Consider the following 17,812-nt stretch of genomic DNA (forward strand, 5'->3'; position numbering starts at 1 on the left):
TCGGGCTGTACCCTGTAGAAGTCTCAAAAATGAAGTTCAAGTGTTTGAGCCAGGCTTTTAATGACATGGACCACCCCACTTTAAGAACCCCTCTCCCACACACACATACACACACAACACCCACACACACTTGTTTCCTACCACGGAAAACCCTGAGCGCGGTGGGCCCCTCAGCTGCGTCTTCATAAAGAGCCCCTCACGACTATGACAAGTGGATGGTGTTTTCACGCCCTGACCCCCACCCTCCAGCACCCCGGCATTGCACAACCGCCTCTCCCGGGCCCCCTGCAGCCGGCCGTGTTCCTCGAATGTTTTCCTGTGAACGGAGTTACTCAATCGCGAGAGGGAAGTGCCCGTGCGGCGCGGCGGAGGGAGAGCTCGAGCGCTAAAGGCGCGGGGGTAGCGCGCGAGCACTCGGAGCGCGGAGGGAGAGCGAGAGCACTCTCAGTCGCGGAGGAAGAGCGCGAGCACTTCCAGGCGCGGAGGGAGAGCGCGCGAGCGTGCCCTCAGTCACACTCACCTGGTACACTCACCCGGCAGAGCCGGGCATCGCAGGCACCTGCCAGAGGCTGCTCGGGGCTCTGTGGGCACTGGGCAGTGACCCCCGGCCCAGGGGGCCCGGACCCCGCTCGCCTGTTCCTTTATTCTGGGGTGTCAGCCGCAGATTATGGTGGCGCCCGAGGGAGGCTTTGGGAAGCATGCGGGCTGTGCTGACGTGCCTCGTCGTCTCCTCCTTGCTGTCGACGTCCAGGGGCCTGCAGGAGTGGCTGTGCCCCAAGCCAGGTACGCTCTGCTTCACTGCTCCCTTAGGGTTAGGTGTGTGCTAAGTGTTAGCTTACGGTTTTTTGGTTAGGTTTGGGGTTTGGGGTCTGTCGAGGTTTGTCCTTACCGTGGGAGTCATGTTATGGTTATTGTTGGTGCTGTGACTGTAGCTATTGTTAGGGTTAAAGGTGACTAAACCTGTAACATTACTTGTGATTGTATATGGTACATACAAATAATAATACAACAATAAAAAAGTTAGGCTGTGTTCATTATTGGGGCAAAGTTGTTTTATGGTTAGGTTTGAAGTTACGGCATTAGGTTGTTAGGTAGGTTTGTATTAATAGCATAGGTTTGTCGTTATGGTCAGAGTCATGTTATGGTTGGGGTTGCCGTTATGAGTGTGGTGATTGACAGAATTTGAGGTTAGGCTGCTGGCTATGGATAAGTTTGAGTTCATGGTCATGTTATGTTATTTTATGATGACGTTTGATGATAAAACATTGTGTTATTAGGTTGGCGTAAACTAAGGGATTATGGCTGGGTTTGCCATCACGATTGAGTAGTGTTAGGTTTAGGTTTGGGGTTTATAACCATGGCTACTGTTATGGTTGGGTTTGAACGTTGTAGTTCGTGATTGTAAAGGTTGTGGGTGTGTTATAAGGTCAATATTAGGTATGTGGTAGTGTTATCGTTAGGTAGGAGGTCATGTCTGTGGTTTAGTCATATATGTGGTTAAGTTATTGTTAGGTTTACGATTATAATTACGTTTTGTTATGGACTTCTGTTGCTATTTAGGTTAAATTGTAGATTTTTGATAGAGATGAGTTGGTATGTGGCTGTTGTAAGATCTATGGCTGTGTTTTAGGCTTATTGATATCTTTGGGGTTATATTAATAGTTATAGGTAGGGTTGAAGCTATAACTCTCGTTCTGTTATTGTATGGCTCGACCTGGGGTTAAAGGTAGGTGGTTGTTGGGTGTGGTTAAATGAATGACTTATTGTTAGGTTTGCGACATGCTACAGTTAAGCTTAGGGTTCATGACTGTGATGATTTTTTGGGGGGATTGTAATAGGACAATGTTGGTATTCTTAAATTAGGGTTATTGAATATGAACAGCAACAAGTTATATTTATGAATTGTGATTTGTCGGAGAATGATCTTCAATGCAATTATGTATATATAATTTCTTGTAAGAGATTATTTTGCTAAAATATCTTACAACAGCCACATACCAACTCAGCTCTATTGATTTTGATAGGTTTGTGGTTGATTGTGGGTTTTGTTGTAAGGTGTGGAGTTGTACTAATGGTTCTACAATACGATTGTGGCTGGCTAGCTCCAAGTCTGGGTTGTACCGGGTTGTGTTATAGCGTCTTTAACGTTCCAGAGCCGCTTCGAGGTGCCTCAGAGCGCTATTTTTTGTTCTCTCTTCCCACATCCTCCTCCTCAGCTCCCGGCTCTCCCCGTGTTCTCTGGAGCTCCTTCCAGGCATTGAGCCCTGTAGACTGAACATTCAATAAAGATGATACTCCCATAATAATAACATTTGGGAAGCAAATATATTGCATTCGAGCGCGTACTGTTTTATGTTGTGGATTCGTTATCGCAATACTCTTCACGGTTGTGATGTAAACCCAAGAAGAGGTATTGTAAAACTGGAACACGTTTCGCGACATAACATAAGCTTTCTCATGTTATCGAACTTGGAAGGTGGGAAGCCTGAGCGGCCCGACGCATGATTTGAACTTGTGACCTAGGACTCGCCCAGTCATATCTGAACTTATGCAGCCATCGGAGGGAGCTTTTAGCCCCCCTCTTCTTACTTTCAGCTGCAGCAGATACATCAACTACTGAGCTTTATGAGTGAGTTTCACCCTTCTTTCCTTCTCACTTTCTGAGGCTGCTGAAACATCACCCACTGAGCCATCTGAGCGACCCTTTTGTCTTCTTACTTTCTGCTCGGATGTAGCGAGTAGTCTAGCGCTCTTTCCCTAACTTAAGACCTTTCACTCTCACTCTGATAACATCTGAGCAGAATAAGTAACTCTAAGCAAACGCCCTCTCCACCTTGAGGTACCATCGATCTCCGCCTCCGTGTGGAATCTTGCCGAGAACCAACAGACATGAAACGTTTCTCTCTTGAAGTGTTCCTTCGGCCCGTCCTCTCTTTTGTTTCCCTTCGCCTCTGCCTTTTCATGCCTCTTTACACCGGGCCCAGCCCTGTGCTGCCTCAGTTAATGGGCGGCGAAGGGGAGGGGACACTTTGTTCTGATAATGATAGGTGGGGTGTTATCCCTCTGCAAACGCTAGAGGCCCACGGGTCAGCCTGTAAACTTTAGTGCCCCCTGCATCCATCTATTAGTTCTTAAACTGTAGGGACCTCTGCCTTCTCCTGTCAGCCTGTAAACAATGGAGGATCCCTGCATCCATCTATTAGTTCTTAAACTGCAGGGACTCTGCGTCCTCCTGTCAGCCTGTAAACATTGGAGGATCCCTGCATTCATCTATAAGTTCTTAAACTGTAGGGACCTCTGCGTCCTCCTGTCAGCATGTAAATATTGGAGGGTCCCTGCATCCTTATATAAGTGTGTAAACTGCAGGGACATCAGCGTCCTCCTGTGAGCCTGTAAAGATTGGAGGATCCCCCCATCCATCTATAAGTTCTTAAACTGTAGGGACCTCTGCATCCTGCTGTCAGCCTGTAAACATTGGAGGGTCCCTGCATCTTTCTCTAAGTGCGTAAACCTCAGGGACTCTGCATCCTCCTGTCAGCCTGTAAACAATGGAGGATCCCTGCATCCATCTATAAGTTCTTAAACTGTAGGGACCTCTTCGTCCTCCTGTCAGCCTGTAAACATGGAGGGTCCCTGCATCCTTCTATAAGTGTGTAAACTGCAGAGACTCTGCGTCCTCCTGTGAGCCTGTAAACATCGGAGGATCCCTCCATCCTTCTATATGTGTAAACTGTAGGGACTCTGTGTCGTTCTGTCAAACTGTAAACATTGGAGGGTCCCTGCATCCTTCTATAAGTGTGTAAACTGTAGGGACTGAATTCTGCTGTCAGCCTGTAAACATTGGAGGGTCCCTGCATCCATCTATTAGTTCTTAAACTGTAGGGACCTTTGCGTCCTCCTTTCAGCCTGTAAACATTGGAGGGTCCCTGCATCCTTCTATAAGTGTGTAAACTGCAGGGACTCTGCGCCCTCCTGTCAGCCTGTAAACATTGGAGGGTCCCTGCATCCGTCTATAAGTTCTTAAACTGTAGGGACCTCTGCACCATCCTGTCAGCCTGTAAACATTGGAGGGTCCCTGCATCCTTCTATAAGTGTGTAAACTGCAGGGACTCTGCATCCTCCTGTCAGCCTGTAAACATTGGAGGATCCCTGCATCCATCTATAAGTTCTTAAACTGTAGGGACCTCTGCGTCCTGCTGTCAGACTGTAAACATTGGAGGGTCCCTACATCCTTCTATAAGTGTGTAAACTGTAGGGACTGCGTTATGCTGTCAGCCTGTAAACATTGGAGGGTCCCTGCATCCATCTATTAGTTCTTAAACTGTAGGGACCTCTGCGTCCTCCTTTCAGCCTGTAAACATTGGAGGGTCCCTGCATCCTTCTATAAGTGAGTAAACTGTAGGGACTCTGCGTCCTCCTGTCAGCATGTAAACATTGGAGGGTCCCTGCATCCATCTATTAGTTCTTAAACTGTATGGACCTCTGCGTCCTGCTGTCAGCCTGTAAACATTGGAGGGTCCCTGCATCCTTCTATAAGTGTGTAAACTGTAGGGACTCTTCGTCCTCCTGTCAGCCTGTAAACATTGGAGGGTCCCTGCATCCTTCTATAAGTCCTTAAACTGTAGGGACTCGGCGTCCTCCTGTCAGCCTGTAAACATTGAATAGTCCCTGCATCCTTCTATAAGTTCTTAAACTGTAGGGACTCTGCATCCTCCTGCTAGCCTGTAAACATCGGAGGGTCCCTGAATCCATCTATTAGTTCTTAAACTGTAGGGACTCTGCATCCTCCTGCCAGCCTGTAAACATTGAAGAGTCCCTGCATCCTTCTATAAGTTCTTAAACTGTAGGGACTTTGCGTCCTCCTGTCAGCCTGTAAACATTGGAGGATCCCTGCATCCATCTATAAGTGTGTAAACTGCAGAGACTCTGCTTCCTCCTGTCAGCCTGTAAACAATGGACGGTCCCTGTATCCTTCTATAAGTTCTTAAACTGTTGGGACTCTGCGTCCTGCTGTCAGTCTGTAAAAATTTGAGGGTTCGTGCATCCATCTATTAGTTCTTAAACTGTAGGGACCTCTGCGTCCTGCTGTCAGCTGTAAACATTGGAGGGTCCCTGCAACCATCGATTAGTTCTTAAACTGTAGGTACTCTGCATCCTATGATCATCCTGTAAACATTGGTTCATCCTGGCATCCTCATATGAGTTGGGTTAACACTATGGGGTCTCTGCATCCTCATGTCTGTTCATAAACTGTAGTGACCCTTGATTACTCATATCAGTCTATCAGCATTGGGGGTCCCTGCATGCTTCTTTCGCTTCATCAACGGTAGGAACCGTCCTTAAGCAGTGCGGGGCCCTGCATCCTCCTGTCAGTCTGTTAATATAGACGTCCATCCATCTTCCTACGAGGCTTTAAACAGTGTGGGACCCTGCATCTGCCCATCAGTGTGTTAAAATGGGCTCCCGTCCATCCTCCTATGAGTCATTAAACAGCTTGGGACCCTGTATCCTCCCATCAATCTGTTAATATGGGCTCCCATCCATCCTCCTATTAATCTTTAAACAGTGTGGGACCCTGCATCTGCCCGTCAGTGTGTTAATATGGGCTCCCGTCCATCCTCCTATGAGTCATTAAACAGCTTGGGACCCTGTATCCTCCCATCATTCTGTTAATATGGGCTCCCATCCATCCTCCTATGAATCTTTAAGCAGTGTGTGACCCTGCATCCTCTCGTCAGTCTGTAAATATGGGCTCCCCTCCATCCTCCTCTGAGTCTTTAAGCTGTGTGGGACCCTGCATCCTCTCATTAGTCTGTTAATAGTGGACATACATTAATCCCTCTATTAGTCTTTATGCACGACTCTGCATCATCCTATTAGTCTGTTAATATAGACACCCATCCATCCTCCCATGAGTCTCAAAAGCGTGGGACCCTGCATCCTGCCGTCAGTCTGTTAATATGGGCTCCCATCTATCCTCCTATGAGGCTTTAAGCAGTTTTGGGACCCTGCATCCTCCCGTTAGTATGTTAATAGTGGACACACATGCATTCTCCTTTGAGTCTTTAAGCAGTGTGGGACCCTGCATCCGCTCGTCAGTCTGTTAATATGGGCTCTTATCCATCTTCCTATGAGCCTTTAAGCAGTGTGGAACCCTGCATCCTCTTGTCAGTCTGTTAATATGGGCTCCTATTCAACCTCCTATGAGCCTTTAAGCAGTGTGGGACCCTGCATCCTCCGGTCAGTCTGTTAATATGGGCTCCAGTCCATCCTCCTGTGAATCTTTAAGCAGTGTGGGACCCTGCATCCGCTCGTCAGTCTGTTAATATGGGCTCTTATCCATCCTCCTATGAGTCTTTAAGCAGTGTGGGACCCTGCATCCGCTCGTCAGTCTGTTAATATGGGCTCTTATCCATCCTCCTATGAGTCTTTAAACAGTGTGGGACCCTGCATCCTCCGGTCATTCTGTTAATATGGGCTCCCATCCATCCTCCTATGAGGCTTTAAGCAGTGTGGGACCCTGCATCCGCTCGTCAGTCTGTTAATATGGGCTCCCGTCCATCCTCCTATGAGGCTTTAAGCAGTGCGGGACCCTGCATCTTCTCGTCAGTCTGTTAATATGGGCTCCCGTCCATCCTCCTATGAGTCTTTAAGCAGTGTGTGACCCTGCATCCTCTTGTCAGTCTGTTAATATGGGCTCGTATCCATCCTCCTATGAGCCTTTAAGCAGTGTGGGACCCTGCATCTTCCGGTCAGTCTGTTAATATGAAATGAAATGAAATGAAATGAAAAATTGCATTTGTATAGCGCATAACCGCCCTGGGGCCTCGCAGCGCTTGAAGATAAAATGGTTTTAGCGCAGGCTCGGGGCAGATCAGAGAGATTTAGCAAACAAATGCGTTTTTAGGGCCTTTCTGAACGAGAGGAGGTTGCTGTTACCCCGGATGGCAAAGGGGAGGGCATTCCAGAAACTGGTCGCCGAATGAGAAAAAGAGCGGCCACCCCAACGGGCTTTGTTAATTTTAGAGGAGGTGGCCAGCTGCAGGGTACCAGACCGAAGGGGGCGTGTTGGAACATAAGGCATAACCAGAGGGTGCAGAATCGCTGGGCCTACACGGTGGAAGGATTTGTGCATAATGCACAGAGCTTTGAACTGCACTCTGGCAGCCATTGGGAGCCAATGAAGGTCCTTCAGAGCCTTCCTCGCCGACTGCCGACGGGACAGATTGAACAATAGGCGGGCCGCACTGTTTTGTGTGACCTGGAGCCTCTGAAGGACCGAAGCTGGTGCTCCCAGGTAGAGAGCGTTCCCGTAATCCAGGCGAGAGAGAATGAGGGCCTGGACCATGATCCTCCTCGCCTGGAAAGGGAGCAAAGGGAGCACCCGCCGGAGCATCCTCATTAGTCCGAAGCAAGTGGCAGCAGTCTTAGTAGCCTGGACAGAGAAATCAAGGGCAGTGTCAAGCCAGATCCCGAGGCTCTTTATCTGGGACTTGGGCGCAGGAGGAGCGCCAAGACATGGTGGCCAGACGGGTGCAAGAGCAGACGGGGAGGGATTTCCAAGGAGAATGATGTCTGTCTTCTCCCCGTTAAGCTTGAGACAGGAAGCTTGCATCCAACTGGCAACAGCCTCTAGACAGGGGCCTAAGGTGTTGGATGATCCATCTGCGTGGTCTAACGAGACCACCAGCTGCGTATCATCCGTGTAGGTGACTATACGCACACCAAATGGATGGACTATCCTGTCCAGAGGTTCCATGTAGGCGTTAAAGAGGGTCGGGCTCAGGGAGGAGCCCTGAGGGACCCCATACCTGAGAGGATGTTTAGGCGAGACTGTCTCACCCTCAAAGACCCGGAAAAAGCGCTCACTCAAAAAGGAGGTGAGCCAGTCCAGAGCTCCGCCCGACACGCCCATGCCCGCCAGTTGGTATACTAGCGTGGCATGGTTCACCGTGTCGAACGCGGCACTAAGGTCTAACAGGATAATGGCCACCTTTCCTCCCCGATCCAAAGTCGTTCTTGCTTCCTCTGTGACCGCCAACATGGCAGTTTCTGTGCCATGTTGAGGGCGAAAACCTGTCTGGGAGGCACGCAATAGACAGTTGGACTCCAGATAGTCTGTTAAGATATTGTTGGTGTGCCTCTCCAGCAGTTTACTCAACCAGGGAAGCAACGAAATGGGGCGGTAGTTGGACAGGTTGTTCTGGTCCAGGGAGGGTTTGAGAAGCGCCCTCACCATGGCACACTTCCAAGCGAGTGGGACCGACCTGGACACAATGGAGGTGTTTAAAGCTTCCAGGATCACAGGACGAATAACGTCCAGTGCCTTGACAAGGATCTGGGGGGGTGCCGGGTCATTGGGGGAGCCAGAAGAAACTTTGGAGATTAATCTATCCAGGCTGGCGGCGTCAAGAAGCGGAATTGTGTCCAGTTTGCAGGGAACCGAGGAGTCAGCTGGCCTAGGAGGGACGGAGGGGGTATTGACTGTAGGATTACTAAAAGATGAATATATGTTCGAGATTTTCTTGGAAAAAAAAGGCAGCTAGCTCATTACAGCGGTCTTGTGCCCCTTCAACAGAAGGACGCTCAGCCGGAGCTGAAATGAGGGACTTAGCTATCCTAAAGATTTCTCTAGGCGCATTTGCTGCAGCACTAATTTTACCTTCATAGAAGGAGGTTTGCGCCATTTTAATCTCTGATTTATAGAGCCTCATTGCGGACCTGTATTCGTCTTTCCTAGACTGAGAATGGTCCTTCCTCCACGCTCTCTCTAGTTTGCGGCAGTCAAGCTTTAATAACCTCAGAGCAGGAGTATACCAGGGTGCAACTTTAGGTCTTCTGATGAGATTACAAGGGCGTTTGGGAAGAACTTGGTCTAAAGTGCTGGAGATCCAGTGATCAAAGTTGCTAGAAGCTGAGGCAGGGTTCAAGGCCTTTCTCGGGGGTCTTGAGTAAGGGCCGTTGTCCAATCGGTGAGGGGAAGTGAGGACCATTTCCTGCCCATGTACTGTATAGAGGCTTCAGGAGGGGGGCAAGAGTTAGAAAGCCAGGTGAACGGTATCAAAAAATGATCAGTCCAAGGCAGAGGAACAGGGGACTCTACATTAAGGTTGATATTACTGTATATGTGATCGAGAAGATGTCCCTTCTTATGGGTCGCCTGATAGCCTCTCTGGCAGAGGTCTAACGCTTGCATGTTGGCCCGCAAGTTATTAGCTGCCGTATCCTGGGGGTCATCTGAATGGATATTAAAATCCCCAAGCAGAGTGAGGTTAGATGAGGTCACGGCTGCGTTAGCGGTGAGATCAGTAATTTGAGTGATAAAATTGTTGAGGGAGCCTGGTGGTCGATAGAGTAGAATACCAGAAAAAGTGGTGGTAGGGGAGAGATCAAGTGCAAAGTGTAAACTCTCACAGGTCAGCAAGGAATTAGAAGTGACCCGACACTTAAAGGTGTCCCTATATATAATAGCTAAGCCCCCGCCTCTCCCCAATTGGCGGTCGAGGTGCTTAAGGGTGTAGCCTGGAGGAGTGGCCCATATTAAGGACGGGTCGTTGTCAATCTGAAGCCAAGTTTCCGTTAAAAATAGGGCATCAGGATTAAGCTCATCAATCAACAGATGCAACTCTGTGGAGTGTTTAGGTAGCGACCGGCAATTAAGGAGATACAATCCACAAAACTCTCCCAACGGGAGGGAGCCGCTACATGGGCGGGAGGTGCTCGATGTACAGTTCTTGCAGTGATGGTCGGTGTTAGCTGGAGAGACGGAATGGCAGCAGGAGGGACTGACAGGGGGGCGTAAGGAGTGTAACCACAAAGAGGTGTAGACAACTTGATTACCGACCATGATGCCGGTCACCACCCCAGACCAGGACCAGCGAGAAGCGTCTGGACGCGGACTGGCGCAGACTGGCTTCTCTTTGGCGCCTCTTCGGCGCGTATACGGCGCTACCGCAGCGCGTCACCGCTACGCGGGATAGGAAGAGGTCATATAGATTAGGCCAGGGTGGAGACTAGCCCGTCAACCTCCCCAAGATGGCTGCCCAGAATGGGACAACCAGGAAGTGGTGTCGCTTAAGCCTCCCTCCACACAATCAGCACAAGCTGTGGTGGACCGGGGAGTAGCGACCAGAAAACAGGTAAGAGGCACAGCAATGTAATTTAAAAACACATATTCTTCAATCAATAGGTTTTTAAATTGTTAAAACGAAGTAGCAGCAATCTAATTTTAAAAACACATATTCTTAGTCAATAGGTCTTTAAAATTATTAAAAACGAAAGTAGCAGCTTGGAGTATGGGCTCCAATCCATCCTCCTATGTATCTTTAAGCAGTGTTGGACCCTGCATCCTCCTGTCAGTCTATTAATATGGGCTCCCATCCATCCTCCTATGTATCTTTAAGCAGTGTGGGACCCTGCATCCTCTCGTCAGTCTGTTAATATGGGCTCCCATCCATCCTCCTCTGAGCCTTTAAGCAGCGTGAGACCCTGCATCCTCCCGTCAGTCTGTAAATATTGAGGTTACCTCTGCACCCCATCAGTCTGGAAATAGTATGATTCATGCACCCGCTTATCTGGGAACCTCATTTGTTCTGTGCAGCACTGATGGCGAGGACATTTGACCTGGTAGTGGTTAGAGATGTCACTGACAGCGAGCAGAGATGTCATGGTAGTGGTCAAAGAATATGACATCTTAAAGATCTCACTGATAGTGGCTAGAGGTGTGACAATAGCGTTTACAGTTGTCACTGATAGTGGTTGGAATGTCACTGATAGTAGAGATGTCACTGATAGAGGACGGAGATGTCACTGATAGTAGAGATGTTACCGATCGAGGTTAGACATGTCACTGACAGCAGTATAGATGTCACTGATAGTGGTTAGAGATGTCACTGACAGCAGCATAGATGTCACTGATAGTGGTTAGATATGTCACTGATAGTAGTAGGAATGTCACTGATAGTAGAGATGTCACTGTTAGAGGATGGAGATGTCACTGATAGTGGTAGAGATGTCACTGATAGTAGTAGGAATGTCGCTGATAGTAGAGATGTCACTGATAGAGGATGGAGATGTCACTGATAGTAGTAGGAATGTCACTGATAGTAGAGATGTTACCGATCGAGGTTAGACATGTCACTGACAGCAGTATAGATGTCACTGATAGTGGTTAGAGATGTCACTGACAGCAGCATAGATGTCACTGATAGTGGTAGAGATGTCACTGATAGTAGTAGGAATGTCACTGATAGTAGAGATGTCACTGATAGAGGATGGAGATGTCACTGGTAGTAGAGATGTCACTGGTAGTAGGAGGAATGTCACTGATAGTAGAGATGTCGCTGATAGAGGATGGAGATGTCACTGATAGTAGTATAGATGTCACTGATGGTCGAGATGGTGAACGCCCAAAATATAAAATTCAAAATATAGGCAGGCCAGAATATCGCCTCCAAAATATAGATAGGACAGAATATCGAATCACCAAAATACAGTTAGTCAGAATATCGAAATTGGGGTAAGAAATATCGATTTCCATAATATTGAGTATGAAATATTGATTTCTATAATATCGAGAAAAAAATAGTATTATGTATGGTAGTATATGTGTTAAAATGATGTATTATTTTTGTAATGTATGTTTAATTTTTTTAAGTAATGAATGTTATGTAATTTCATTTTTGGGTAATTTAATTCCGTAGCGGGTTGTGGGTTTATAGGCGAATAGGGTAGAAAGTAATTTAATTATAGTAAATTAAATATTATTTTTTATTTATATGTATTGATAATAATTGATTGATAATTAATTATTGATTGGTAATTAATTTTGATTAATTGGTCATTAATTGTTATTAATTGATTAGTTTATAATTATGTTAATTGTATTTTTTATTATTTGTAGCGGGTTGGTTTATAGGGGAATAAGGTGGGAAGTAATTTAATTGTAATAAAGTAAATATTTATTTTTATTTATATATATTGATAATTGATAACTAATTATTAATTGGTAAATAATTTATATCAATTGTAATTGTTTATTAATTGGTTAATTGATAGTTATGTTAATTGTATTTTTTATCATTTGGAGCGGGTTGTGGGTTCATAGGGGAATAGGGTGGGAAGTAATTTAATTGTAATAAAGTAAATATTTATTTTCATTTATATGTATTGATAATTAATTGATAAATATTTAATAATTGGTCATTAACTTTTAATAATTGGTATTTAATTGTTTTTTTAACTGGTAATTAATTTTTATTAATTGGTAATTTTTTTTAATACATTTTTTATTGGTATTGATAATTAATTTGATCTTATTTTATCAATAAATCATTACTTTCCCTACTGTTGCACTCTCAGGAGTGGAAATACAAATGTTTACCCCTATGCTATCCAATGCTTTCCCTACTGTTGCACTCTTTGGAGTGGGGATAGTAATTTTTACCCCTACTCTATCCAACGTTTTCCCTTCTGTTGCACTCACTGGAGTGGGAATAGTAATATTTACCCCAACGCTATCCAACGCTTTCCCTACTGTTGCACTCAATGGAGTGGGAATAGTAATTTTTACTCTCCCGCTATCCAACGCTTTCCCTACTGTTGCACTCTTTGGAGTGAGAATAGTAATGTTTACCCCTTTGCTATCCAACTTTTTCCCTACAGTTGCATCTCTACTTTTTTTTACAGTACATTTATTATTTTTACATGTTAAGCTTTTTTACATAATTTTAAGTACGTTTTATTTAATTGTTTTTAATATTTAATTACTTTTATATTATTTTTAATACATTAAAAAAATTCTATATTTTAGTTAACTATGTTTTAACAATCTATATTTTGGATTCGATATTTTAGTACTTACCTGTTTGTAGATAGGGATTCTATATTCTGTACATCGATATTTTGGAGTCGATATTTTGGGCATTTTATATTATGTCTCTCGATATTTAGTCACTGAACCGGTAGAGATGTCACTGATAGTAGTAGGAATATCACTGACAGTAGAGATGTTAGTGATCGAGGTTAGAGATGTCACCGATAGTAGTAGGAATGTCACTAGAGATGTCACTGATAGTAGTAGGAATGTCACTGATAGTAGAGATGTTAGTGATCGAGGTTAGAGATGTCACTGATAGCAGTATAGATGTCACTGATAGCAGTAGAGATGTCACTGATAGCGGTAGAGATGTCACTGATAGCGGTAGAGATGTCACTGATAGCAGTAGAGATGTCACTGATAGTAGTGGAGATGTCACTGATAGTAGAGATGTCACTGAAAGAGGATGGAGATGTCATAAATAGTGGTTAGAGATGTCACTGATAGAGGATGGAGATGTCATGAATAGTTGTTAAAGAAGTCACCATAGAGGTCAGAAATGTCACTGATGGTATTAGTGATGTCACTGATTGTGGGTAGAGATGTCCGCGATAGAGCTTAGAGATGTCACTGATAGAGCTTAGAGATGCCACTGATAGAGCTTAGAGATGCCACTGATAGAGGATGGAGATGTCACTGATAATATTTCGAGATGTCACTGATAGTGGTTAGACATATAACACAGGGGAATGATTTGGTTAAGGAGTGCGGAGGCCAGAATCAATATACTTACATTTCAAAAACAGAATACCTCTGGCACCATTGATCATAATATTTCTTATGCCACAAGAGACCTTTTTTTTACTCTGGGCTTCAATTCTTAATTTTTCTTTTTTCAATTTTTCTTTTTTCAAACCTTATTTTCATTTAAGAATCCCTTCATCAAGTAGATTTCAACATGTCCTCAATATTTAAAAAAAAACATGAAATATTTATATGCAAAACATATACACATTATGTGACTCACTAGAAAACTCAAAACTTGTTACTCAAAAATAGACTCATATATTAACAAATCCTATAAATGTGATATTTCATTTGATTCACACACTGAAATACATGTTCACAATACTTTTGTGTCACTGAAGTACATATTATCAACACTTTGATGACACTTTTTTATCTTGCATGTCCTACTCTTTTATGTACAGGTTGTACTGGGACCTTATTTTTCTTTGTCCTCAGAACACTCTATTTATATGGTCCTGTAAGAGGTAAGAGACTATTCTCAAACTAATGTAGAACAGCAAGACCGCTACAGCTCAACTAGCTGAAGAGAATCAGCGTCTTGTTTTCCTTGTTTGCTCTGAACCTCTGTGTAGTCAAAGCCGACGCGTTTCGACCTTATGTTGGTGGGACCAGAACGCTATATTTATGTAAAGGTCTTCATCAGGGCTAGGCTTGGTTCGGGTAGGACATCTTTTACCTGTGCGAAAAACAATATTGCTAATTTTAGTGTGTGCTTAACTCATTATGGCTGTGAAGATGCTTGAATTAAGTTGCCATACATACTGTTTTTCTGTTACTGCGTTGTAGTGCAGTGGCTTTCTGCCTGTTTGAATAAATTCAAGTTAACATCTCAATTATATAGTGCCTTTTCATATATTTTATATATACATATATATAGTCCGAAATCAAATGAAAGAAGTTCAAACACCTACCAGGACCGTTGTTGTCTATGGCAAAGGATTTCAGAATATTACCACCTCTTGTGCTGTATTTCTTCGTAGGTTATTCAAGTTCTAGTGAAAATAAATGGGCACAGCTTTGTAATATTGCGCTAATATGCCTTAAAGACCCTTCTTCCAGTGCATGCTGGATAAAGCAGGTTATTTCCAACTTGCTTATTGCTGAAAATAGGAGCAGGATGTTCTCATGCTCACATTTTATTGGCGTGTGACGTTCTATACGCTACGCGAAAGTGATTTGGCACATGTTCACCTGTGTCGGCAAGTGATGGTGATTTCGGGTATTTACGGGCTCTAAGTGCATATTAGTACATGGGCGCGCTTCTGCTCATTTCAAAGCATCGTACCTCTTTACAGGGTGACGGGTCCTCGTGTTCGGTTACTTGCTGTGTTATTCCTTCTCTCAGGCATCCATCTGGGAGTCACCAGCGCTCTCGCTTGGCTATCTCCATGCCTAATCATGAGATCCAGGAAATTCCTTTCTGATTTACTAGCATTCAATATATTGGGAAAACCATCCAGCCCATAAAAAACGGATTACACAACATCGGTCTCGCATTCGATGTAAGACCCCAAATGCACCAATTCTCCCATTGCCTAGAAAAGGGACATGGCCCGAATGAAATAAACTGGACAGTGCTAAGACATGTGACTGGAAACAATATTGAGAATCTTCTATCCAAAATAGAAGCAAAAACCATAATGTTTCTGGGTACGACTGAAAATGACATTAATAAAATCTCTGAGCTAACGAACTGTTGATAACCAAAAGGTTTTTCCTATATTAAAAATATTATAGTTCACTTGAGATTTCTCCCATTCATGACTTGTGGTATTCCCCATTTATTTGTCATTTGGAAATCTCTGTATGAAAAACATAGAGTTTTTTAATTCTAGCTTTCTCGATCCCCATGACAACGAGTACCAGGGAAGACCTACAAGCTCAATAAACACATTTTAAAAACACGTAGTAAACAAGGAATGCGTAACCAGGAAGTATCGGAACAGCACTAATTCCGATTCCTGCTTCCCTAATCTTCAAGGTAACGAACACGCATGCAATGCAAACGCAAGTACGTCACATGCAAAACAAGGAAATAAGGAACTCCACATACGCCGCGCCAGGCGAGAGAGCGCTGGTGACCAGATGGACACCTGAGAGGAGGAAGAACACCGCAAGTAACCGAACAAGAAGACCGGTCACCCTGTAAAGAGGTACGATGCTTTGAAATAAGAAAAAGAGCGCCCATGTACTAATAAGCACTTAGAGCCTGTAAATACCCAAAATCACCATCACGTGCCGACACGGGTGAACATATGCCACACCACTTTCGCGTAGCGTATAGAACGTCACACGCCAATAAAATGTGAGCATGAGAACATCCCGCTCCTATTTTTGGCAATAAGCAAGTTGTAAATAACCCGCTTTATCCAGCATGCACTGGAAGAAGGCTTGTTAAGGCATATTAGCGCAATATTACAAAGCTGTACCCATTTATTTTCACTAGAACTTGAATAACCTACCAAGAAATACAGCACAAGAGGCGGCAATATTCTGAAATCCTTTCCCATAGACAACAACTGTCCTGGTAGGTGCTTGGATTTCTTTTATCTGATTTCGGAATATATATATATATATATATATATATATATATATATATATATATATATATATATATATAAAAATATATGAGAAGGCACCATATAATTAAGATGTCAACATGACTTTATTCAAACAGGCAGAAAACCACTGCACTACAACGCAGTAACAGAAAAACGGTACGTACGGCAACTTAATTCAAGTATCTTCACAGCCATAATGAGTTGTAGCACACGCTAAAGTTAGCCATATTGTTATTCGCACCGGTAAAAGATGCCCTACCCGAACCAAGCCCAGCCCTGATGAAGACCGTTACATAAATATAGTGTTCTGGTTCCACCAACATATGGTCGAAACGCGTCGGCTTTGCCTATACAGAGATTCAGAGCAAACAAGGAAAACAAGACGCCGATTCTTTTCGGCTAGTTGAGCTGTAGTGGTCTTGCTCTTCTACATAAGTTTGAGAATAGCCTCTGACCTCCGACAAGACCATATAAATAGAGTGTTCTGAGGACAAAGAGAAATAAGGTCCCAGTACAACCTGTATATAAAAGAGTAGGACATGGAAGACAAAAAAAGGGATACAAAAGTATTGTGAACATGTATTTTAGTGTGTGAATCAAATGAAATATCACATTTATAGGATTTGTTAATTATGAGTCTATTTTTGAGTAACACGTTTTGAGTTTGTCTAGTGAGTAACATAATGTGTATATGTTTTGTATATAAATGTTTCATTTTTTTTACAAATATTGAGGAAATGTGGAAATCTACATGATGAAGGGATTCTTAAATGAAAATAGGTTTAAAAAAAAGAAAAATTAAGAATTGAAGCCCAGAGTCAATAAAAATGACTATTGTGGCAAAATAAATATTGTGATCAATGGTGTCAGAGGTATTCTGTTTATTGAAATGTTACTGATAGTGGTTAGACTAGAGCATTGGCCAATAGACTCCTTAGCCCCTGTGGAGCAGGGGGGAGGGGGGGGGAGCGAGCTCCAGGGGGCCCCTCCGCACTGGGCACGGGCGCCTAACCTGAGAGCAGCTGATTGGTCTGGAGCATGGAGGGGGGTGGGGCTCCATGTACTTTGCAGGGACGGCCGCTCACGTTTTGTTACACCATTGGGTTAGAGATGTCACAACTGTGGTTAGAGATGTCACAACCGTGGTTAAAAGTGTCACTGAAAAAGGTTGTCGTTATCGCTAGTAGAGGCTGGAGATGTTGTGACAAGAGATGCCATTAATAATGATTAGTGCGCAGATGCCTCTGATAGCGATGACGGATGTCACTTATCACCTTCACGGGAGTCCCTGACAGGGTTTAGAGATGCTGCTCTGGCAGTGTAGGGGAATCTTGCCCTGGCAGAGCTGGTGTTCGGGCTCCGCCCCTTTCTCAGCCTCACCCAGGCTGCATTTAGGAGAACCCACCCCATGGGAAAATATCCTGTAGATGTTTATCTCGATGTCTCTGCTATGCCTGCTTGTGCCGGGCCTCTATTAATAAGTATTACCACGCCACTTTACCTCATATGCTCATCTGAGGTTCTCAATGTGTATTTCATAGATGACATTTTGCTATAATGCTAGCATGCATTTGCGCCCGCGCTGCATAGGATGAACCTTGCTAATAGCGCAGATCATGACGAA

The 17,812-nt window shown here is 44.3% G+C and overlaps 1 protein-coding gene across 2 annotated transcripts in view; it reads left to right on the forward strand.

Annotated features, from left to right (window-relative positions):
* Positions 1-340: 340 nt before the first annotated feature.
* Positions 341-17,812, forward strand: part of IL6R (interleukin 6 receptor) — a 106,132-nt gene continuing 88,660 nt past the window's right edge. Inside the window, exon 1 of one of the 2 annotated variants that reach the window (XM_086947591.1) lies at positions 341-783. In XM_086947591.1, the coding sequence (XP_086803717.1) occupies positions 699-783 (85 nt within the window). In that variant the 5' untranslated portion in view covers positions 341-698. The remainder of the gene's footprint in view (positions 784-17,812) is intronic. The other variant, XM_086947592.1, reaches the window with a different exon arrangement.

The sequence above is a fragment of the Lissotriton vulgaris genome, chromosome 12 (genome assembly GCF_964263255.1).
Source record: "Lissotriton vulgaris chromosome 12, aLisVul1.2, whole genome shotgun sequence".
Classification (NCBI taxonomy): domain Eukaryota; kingdom Metazoa; phylum Chordata; class Amphibia; order Caudata; family Salamandridae; genus Lissotriton; species Lissotriton vulgaris.